At 51.2% G+C, this 9,073-nt stretch overlaps 1 protein-coding gene across 1 annotated transcript in view; it reads right to left on the minus strand.

The window, feature by feature from the left end:
• Positions 1–2,784: 2,784 nt before the first annotated feature.
• Gucd1 (guanylyl cyclase domain containing 1) overlaps positions 2,785–9,073 on the minus strand; it is a 10,834-nt gene continuing 4,545 nt past the window's right edge. The window contains exons 2-6 of the mRNA XM_021173806.1: positions 8,158–8,242; positions 7,209–7,374; positions 6,035–6,126; positions 5,612–5,853; positions 2,785–4,950 (exon numbers count right to left, since the gene is read on the minus strand). Of these exons, the coding sequence (XP_021029465.1) occupies positions 4,859–4,950; positions 5,612–5,853; positions 6,035–6,126; positions 7,209–7,374; positions 8,158–8,242 (677 nt within the window). The 3' untranslated portion in view covers positions 2,785–4,858. The remainder of the gene's footprint in view (positions 4,951–5,611; positions 5,854–6,034; positions 6,127–7,208; positions 7,375–8,157; positions 8,243–9,073) is intronic.

Below are 9,073 nucleotides of genomic sequence, written 5' to 3' on the forward strand. Positions count from 1 at the left end.
ATGCTTACAGGTGGCAGGAAGTGTGGGTACCGTGATTGTTAGCCACTGTTGGGTGACTTCTGTGACAAAAGGTCACTGCTGGCAGACTACAAAAGGCTCAGAAAGCCAAACTTAGATGGCGAATCTGTTCAGTAGCCCTTGTGGTTCCACCAGAGCTGGCTGATCAAACTGGAATCCAATAATATGGAAAAGTGTCAATAGTGGTCAGAGACCGTGACTACACCCTCTTTGCTTTGTAATCTCCTTCATCACCAAAAGAAAAGAGGGCCAGTCCTCCCGTGGATTCTGCATATGGGAAGTATCATATATCTCAGGTGGACATTCTACTTGGTGCTTTTATATCCTCTATCCCACAAAACAGAAACCTTTGAGTGGGAGCCAAGAGTAACTGACTACATTGGAGAAGTTTTGGGCTGTGCTTTGTACAAGGTGAACTCTTTGCTGGTATGAGAACTGGCTAATCACAAGCCTGGCCTACTGTGGCCATCTCTGATTGGCGGCTGTCATTCCTGGTATGTTCAGCTCACAAAACGGATGTATTACCATGTTCAACACAGTGATAAATAGGATCTGGGTCATACTGACTAGGTCAACAGCCTCATTCCAATTGGTTCAAAGGAAAACGGGTTCTTAGAATGGGCAATATGTATTTACCCATCACAGCCACAGATTGCCCAATTCACAGACCCAAACAGATGTGTCTTTAAATGCCAGTTGGGAGTGCTGGAGAGACAGCTCAGTGGTTAAGAGCACTGGCTGCACTTCCAGAGGACCAGAGCTCGATTCCCTGCAACCACATGGCTGCTTACAACCATCTCTAACTCCAGTTTCAGGAAACCTGACATTTCTATTCACCAGTCAGCAAGCACACAAATGGGGCACAGACATACATGGCAGGCAAAACACCCATACATATAAAACTTTTTTAAAAATTTAAAGATAAAATAAAAATAAATTTAAATACAAGTTGAGGTTTTTTCTAAGTGGCAGACCAAACTGGGCCACTGGCCACAGCCTGAGATTCAGGGGAAGAGGAAGTCAATGAGGTAGAATACTATGTCCAGATTATTGGCAGGTTCTGCCAGAGGGCAGTGACTCACCCACTTTCTGTTTGGTGTGGCAGCCTCTAAGTAAACAACCACAGCTGGTGGACACCAGCACAGCTTCAGTTTAGTCAAGCTGTCTGTAAAGCAGCAGAAACTATGTTAAGGCCTCCTTGGAGCCTATGCCTTTGTTTTAAGTATGGCTGTGTTCTCCCGAAAAAGGCTAGCTGCCCATTTTTTTTTTCCATGTAAAGCTTAGATACCACCTGGCCCCAGGGAGCTATGTGTGAATGGCCCACTTCCATTTTACTCCCGCGGCTTTCAAGAATCATCTTTAAGGCTGGCCTTTGAACTCACAACCCTCTTGCCTCAGCCTCAGTACTGAGACTACCAGCATGTGTCACCATATCTAGCTATGGACTTCATTTTAATTATTAACCAGGGCTGGAGAGTTGACCCAGGAGTTAAGGGCATAAGTTGCTCTTCCAGAGGATTCAAGGTCAGCTCCCAGAACCCTTATGGTGGCTCACAACCACCTGGAACTCCTGTTCTAGAAAGTCTGAGGAGCCGGGCAGGGGTGGCACACAGCTTTAATCCCAGAACTTAGAAGGTAGAGGCAGGCAGATCTCTGAGTCTGAGGCCAGCCTGGTCTACAGAGTGAATTCCAGGACAGCCAGGGCTACACAGAGAAATCCTGTCTTGAAGAAAGAAAAAAAAGAAAAGAAAAGAAAAAGAAGAAAAAAAGAAAGTGTGATGCCCTCTTCTGCCTCTTTGAGTATAGCACACATCCGATGTAGACATACATGCCAACAGAATCCTATATATAAAATAAAAATAAATCTTTTTAAGAGGAATACAGTCAGCCAGCTTTGGCAGATGACTACCTGGTCACTGTGTCACAGACACAGTGAGTCCCACATGTTCTGAGGCACCTCTAGCTTCCCTCTGTCAGATGCTCCAATCAGCAAAATTACCAACTACAGAGCCTTAACAGCTTTTTAACGAGAGTGTTGGGATTGCCGGACCCTCAGGGAGAGTGACTCACAGTTTGCTAGACACTTTCAGTACAGGACAATGTTGTCTGAACATTGCTCAAAAGGTGCTAACTATATAGAAGGCTGTACAAAGGACCCAACAGGACAATGAGGCGTGGTAGTCCAAGAAGATTCCAGGTCTCCTTTTTTTTTTTTTTTTTTTTTTTTTTTTCTGATGGTGGTAGAATGGCTGGGCTGGGGTGGGGTGGGTGGGTGGATAGATAGCTTGCCTGTAACTTCTGGAAGGAAATGGGTTGATGAATCTCTCACTCAGCCTGGAAAAACTGAATTTTGTCTGAGATTATCTATCAGTCACCTCCTCTGGTGAAGGTGTCAGTGTTATATCAAAAGCCCAGGAGACCTGTTATCGGCTACATGCTGGGGCAAAGGAAACAGAAAGGTTCGTGTCCCCCACTGTACCCCCTGGCTTTTTTCTTATAGACACACTATCTCCCTCAACTCAACCAAGTATCCTATCTTCTTTAAGAGCCGGTCTGAGTTCTGAAATATGTAGGTGCTGTCTATCCTGGCCTTGTCCAGCATCAAGGCCTGGTTGAGGCCTCAAAGGCAGAAAATGAAATTCCAGTCCCAGCTAAAACTAGATACAGCATTCCAAGGACCTGGTTCCAAGCAGTCAAGCCAACAATTTGGGGAGACAGGAACTCTGCAGGCTAATAGGGCTTTCATGACGGCAGGACAAAGGGTGCTACCACTGTACACTGAGAATATTTATTGAGAATGGCTCATTACAAACAAAATATATTTGTGTATAAAATCCTCTGCTATGCAAGATCCCTTTCGTCCTCCGGTGGCTAGAGTGATCAGAACCATCTAGAGTATCCATGTGGCCTCAGAGCCTACACTGGGCTGCACAGGAGCTGAGAAGTCTGAGTGTCACATGCTATGGTCAGTATCTGATGACAAGGCTTCCTCTAGCCCAATTCATGGCTCATGCAGTATAGCACAGTGTGCCTCGTGCCCCGCCTCAGGCAGGTGATCTCGAAGGCAGCAGCTTTCTTGTTATTCTTCCAGACAACTGGACCCGATAACTTATGACTTGCCCTGAGAAGCCATCATCTGGGTCCAGGGACTGAGTATGTTTTAAATGTCCTAGAGGATGAAGATGACTACCTTCGGTGGAGGCCACTTCCCACGAGCACTCCCGAGGGGAGGGGGGTGTCACACCTCATCCCATCCACTCGCTGTGAAGGCTTTACTTCTTCCTATCACTTAGTCTCACAGTTACACCAGGGCCTCCTAGAGGAGGACACCCATACCCATAGCTGCTATGTGGTACTCCTGAGCTTAGATCCAGAGTTCCTTGGGGCCCTGACCACCCAGCATTAAGGCAATGGAAATGAGACCAGAATGAAACCAATACTACTCTCTGAAACCCAGAGTAGCTGCCTAGCCGACAGCACCTCCTTCAGCTCAAGGCTTCGTCTAACATTGATGAATAATATGGGTGACTGGTCTTGACTGCCCTTGTAAACACAGACCACCTCTGTCCCCCAGACGACCATGAGGGGGCAGCTAGTGGTAGGGGAAGCAGCTACTGCCACGCCATGCCTTGAGTACTAAAAGTCCAAGGCCCCTGGAGGACAGTGATGGTGAGAGGCCATTGGGGTACCCTTTATTCTTCACCACGGAGAGCCCATGAGGAGTGGGCTCCCTGGTCTCTTTAGAAATGACCCATTCGCTTGTCTTTGGTGCAGCTTCAGCATGCAGACTGCTGGCCAGGCCAGAACAGCCATCTTGTTAAGAAAGAACTCGGACTGGCCTATGTGCCCCGTGTAAAGAAGGGTTAGTGGTTTCAAAGTACCTGTATCTATTATGGTCTAACTCCCCACACATTGGAAACTGAAGTCTCGCTCCCAAGAGCAAAACAACACACATTAACTAGCTCTAGTTGATGCTACCTGCTGTGCTGTGTGACTCGGGGACACTGCCTTTCTTCAAGACAGAAGACACCCAGTATTCTGTGCAAACGCTCCTGGTGTACACACCAGGGTGGGTGGGAAGCTGCCTGCTGTTTTAGGGGCACGGCCCCTCTAGCACCCATCTTCAAAAGGCTCCCAGAGTTAGAGCTTGCTGTGGGAAGCCAAGCTGGTATCAGGAGGCCTTATGGACGCAGGGGCTCTCTGGGGAGTCTCTTGTCAACTCCTTGTTCCTAAGATATTCTCTTCAGCTCCCATCCATTCAGCCCTGCCCACTCCTAAAAGCTTTCCATTGTACAGACTGTACCTAGAGGCTAAGAAGGCCTCAGCATCTCAGGGGTCAGAGAGCCTCAGAGTGGCTGTGAGGTATGCTTACGCTGCGTGATTACAAGGCCTAGTGAGCAGTCCCAGAGACCTGAGTCCGTAGGAGACAGGAGAGAGCAGTGCTGCCACCCACTATGGGGCTGAGCGTGGCCTAGCCACAGGCCTGGATCTGCATGTGCTCTTCCCAAACACGCTTCTCTTCCAGGGTTCCTGCCTCGGGCATGGCTGGAGGCAGACTTGAGGTCTTTCACTGGGCACAGCTGGAGGCAGAATTTAGGGTTGTGAGAGATACTCCCCTTAGATGCTCTTGAGTTGTCTCCAGCAACTACAAGGTGTTTAGGCAAATGGCATGATGACACTGGTGGGCAAAGCAGTCACAGAGTTCCCAAGAGCTTTGTCAAACAGGCTGAGGCTACAATTCTGAACCCCAGCACCTGCTGCCCTGGGCGTGGGCATCCTGAGTGGGCCTGGCTGAGATAGAACATAGGGTCTGAGGACCTGGCATGCCAGGCTCCTGCTGTCAGCTGTCCAGGTAGACAAAGAGGATGTCCTCATCTGTGCCGTAGCTAGTTCTGGCCTCCTCAAAGTTACTGATGCTGGTGCTGCACATCCCTGCATGGGCGGGAAAGAACAGAGACAGATCAGTGGGTGGGGTAAATACGCACTGCTGGTACTCAGGGGGACTGGATGGGGTCTGGGTTCTACCTGCCTTGTCACCTCTTAGCTCCCCTAGGGAACCTTTCGTGCCCATTCTGGCCTTCTCCAGGTAAGTCTTTCTTTTGACTCCTTCCCAGGTTAGCAGATAGAGAAAACAAGGCCCGAAGGGAAGAAAAGAGTGTGTTCCAGGACATGTGCCCTGGTCTGCTCAGAGGAGTCCTCCTCCAGACCAGGGTCGTCAGTGAGGACAGTGGATAGTCTACAACACGTCTAGCCAGGCTCTGCAGCTTGTGTGCTGGCTAGCCTGTGAAGCCCAGGAGATAGGCCCGTGGAACGTAAGTTATCAAGGTGGGGAGCTGAGCAGTAGACAGAACCTGGTAGTGTGGGAGGAGAGGTAGCTGGCGGTCAGGACAGCAGCTGGTTTTGTCTGCATGGCCTGAGGGGCAAGCCCTGATGACAGGACCCCAGGAGGAGCAGGGGCTTTGGAGACAGACATCGGCCTACCAGCTTGAAAGGGAGAAAGCCATGAGATCTGGGCCTAAGGGACAGTTGTAAGGTCTGGGCATAGAGGACAGTGAATACCAGCCACCCTGGCCCACCTGCCCCTGGCACTCACGGTCAGCATAGGCTGGGTTGTTATAGAAGATGCAGCCGGTAGCCCTGTTATAGCCACGCAGGACGATGAAGTGGCCCTGGTAGTCGGGGGTGCGGCAGAAGCAGCGGTGGCCACTGGGAGTGAAGCAGCAGTACTTGACAGGGCTGGAGCACAGGTCGCAGTGTAGCACCCCGGAATTCACCAACACAATGGCCACGTGGCCCTGTGCCAGGTGTGCTTGGATGTCCTGCACACTCACTGTGCTGTGGGCAGGAGGGAGGTCAGCGGGTGCCAGTGTGGCCTTGTTCCCATCTCCCAGACCAATGTCCCCAGTTTGCACCCACTCCCCAGTGCAACAAGACGTAAGGACTTGGCTTGTCTGCTCTCGGCCCTGAGCTCCCTGCCTTGTCACTATGACCAGGAAAGTGGGGTGGGAAGGCTCACCATTTCTCCACTTGCACCTTGCAGGCCTTGGCCTGTGCAAACAGCTGGTTCACTCGGGTCTCCTCTGTGTCAAAGTGCTTCCTGTAGAAGGACTGAAGAGAGAAGGACAGACTGCAGTCACCTACCCTGGATGCACACACTTCATTTAAATGAAACAAACACCGTCTTATAGGAGTAAGAACATACAGGAGCCCTACCGATGGGCGGGCAGCTTTACCCAGCATGTCCAGAAAGAAAGCCAGGTCTGTCCCTGGCTGGGGAGTGGATAGGACTACACAGGGGCATGAAGAAGATGCTCAAGAGATGAGGAAGCGTTAGATTCGGAGTAGCTCCCAGAGAAGGACTGACCATTTTCTGGTAGAGAGGAGCAGGAGCCTAAAGCAAAGGAGCAAGGCGGGCAAGGCTGTCCTCCTAACCCCCGCCAGGAAGGCTCAGCCACGGCCCAGTGTAGCCAAGTGTGATTCACAGAACACACTCTGCTTGGTGCTGGGGCCTCATGTGACCAGAGAGAGACCTAGGAGGCAGGCCAAAGACATTCTGTTCCCAGGTCCCCTTTTCTGTCTTAAGATTTAGTAGCCTTCTTTACCTGGCATGGAAGGTTCAAACAAGAATTAGGCTGACTGCCACTGGCCACCATGTGATAGCAGCTCTGCCAACGAGGCCAGCAGAGGCTACTCTGCCAAGCCTTGGCACCGGGGCAAGATCGCCTCAAGGGCAGGTAAGCCTGGATCTGGCTTTACGAGAGAGATCGGAACAAAGTGGTGTGTTGGCACCGCCATCGCGATGGCTTTAGTTTTCTAGAGAGGAAAACAGAGGAAGGCAGAAAAGCAGACAGACAGCTAATAACGTGTTCTTCTCCCAGAATGCCAATTACCCTGATGAGAAGGAAGAAAACAAGGCAACAGTAGTCACGTGATCAGCGTGCTCTGCTGCCTTCGACCTGCCCTGCCCTACAATGGAGAAAGATGCAGAAAGGCAGACAGAAGTCAGGACTGAGCGTGTATATGCCCCACACAGGCCAGACCTCAGAGCCACCTGTCTGTTGTCTGTCTGCCACCGCCACCGGTGTCTGTACCCCTGTGCATGTACTCGAGTGCCCAGGCTTTGACCACTCCCTCCTGCAGCTGAGATAACTGGCTATCCTCAAAGGCCCACCCAGTGGCCAGCTGCTCACCTGGTTTTTGTAACCCTTGTCAACACCCAGAGTCTGGGTACAGAAGCGGTGTCTCACACCAAAGTGGCGCATCAGGTAGGCCAGGTCGATGGTCCAGATGCTCCTGGTCAGCTGCAACTCCTGCAGGGCGTTTTCAAACTCCCCATCATTGAGCTGGCCCAGGTACCTGAGGGCAAGGGGCAAAGGGGTTAGCTTGTTTTTGAAGTGAAGCTAGACCAAGCCACTCCCTCCTCCCATGAGTGCCACAGTCACTGCTTGCACTTCTAATCCTTTATCATGAATCCCCATGGAGTGATCCATGGACTTGAGTACAACCTGAGGCTTTCAGGGCTCAGGCAGCCTGGGATGCTGTCTGGCCCCCAGAGCGAAGGGCCTGGATCTTGGATTTTGCATCTCTTATGGACTAAGTGAACCTGGGGAAGTTGCTGCTCTCTCTGGCCTCACTGACTGCATATCGGAGATGAAACTCTTTGGATCATGGAAGTGGTTTTCAAAACTGCAGGCACGAGATACTCTGTTAAGGTCTAGCTTTCCCAGAACCATAGTATGTAAGATACACAAAGGAGAACTGATCTGGGCCTCCAGACAACCAGTTAAAAACTCTTGCCGAAGGTAACAAGGTACCAGTCCTTTCTGGCTCAAACTATCAAGGTCCTTATATTTATGCAGTATCCCAGTGGGCTGATATCCGAGGAGTGGAGATGCACCAGCTACCCAACCTGAACACCTGGGACTTCTTTGTCCACCCCAAGCTCCCAGGCATCACCTGAGTGAACACACTTGGGCAGCCTGACCCACCCTTTGTTCGTATTTCAAATATGACAGGGCCTGAATGGAAGCTGGGCCTCTTCTAGGGTTCAAACAAAGCCAACCCATGCAGATGCTGGCTGCCATCCTGGTTACTTCCTGTTTCATCCCTGAGCCATGCACAGCAGGTGTGGCTGCTCACCGAAGCACCATCCTGGAGCAGGCCAGGCCACAGTCCCAGTGATAGAGCTGCTGGATGATAGGCACAGGCAGCTGCACAAAGTCCCCTGCCAAGAAAGGAGAGTGAGGTCGCAGACTCTGCACAGTGCCCACCAATGCCACTCCCCACAGAAGCACCACGATAGGATCTCAGGGGCCTTCCCACAGCTCGCTCTTCTTACACCACCAGCATGTTCTCCTACATACCAGCCAATAAGCCCTACCCAGGATCTTCCTGGGCGTTGGTCCCCACTTTACAACAAAGTAGTGTTAGCTGCTGCCCCGGCATGTTTCCTTTGAGTCACCAGTGCCCACTCTGGGCGGCATCAGTTGCTGCCATGACCACTCACACTTGGGGTTGGGGGGAGGTCTCTGCACACATGCTTTTGGTCAGCAGTGTCCCCGGAGGTCTGCCTGGCTCAAGTTCCCAGGGTGAGCAAGTGGGCAGCCATGACTGAGAGAAGGGAAGTGACCCAGGCTAGGGAAGTAGACTGCTCCTCCAAACTCCAGCTAGCACTGTCCCTGGGCAACCCTCTCAGCCTGTCCATTCTGAGCTGTGAAGCGGAGCAGAAAGGACCACACCTAGGCATTCTGGTACCATTGGCTGACGGGAGGGGCTAAACAACCATTCTCCTCTCAATGGGTCGAGTTTCGCTATTCCCAGTTTCAGTTTTTCCAAGAGCCTGGCACACGTGCTGCGGCAGTGACCAGTAACATGGCAGGGTACTGTCCCAGTGTGTAGCAAGAGCTTAGGTTAGGAAAGCGATGGGGTGTGCCTCAGAGAAAATAACATGGAGGGCAAAGGCAAATTGCATTTCCTGAGGCTCTGAAGGTAGAACAAGCTGACACGTGGCCTGCGGGAGCTTAGCCCGTGAATGAATATGCTCAAAGTTCAGTCT

This window comes from Mus caroli, chromosome 10, assembly GCF_900094665.2.
Source record: "Mus caroli chromosome 10, CAROLI_EIJ_v1.1, whole genome shotgun sequence".
Taxonomy (NCBI): domain Eukaryota; kingdom Metazoa; phylum Chordata; class Mammalia; order Rodentia; family Muridae; genus Mus; species Mus caroli.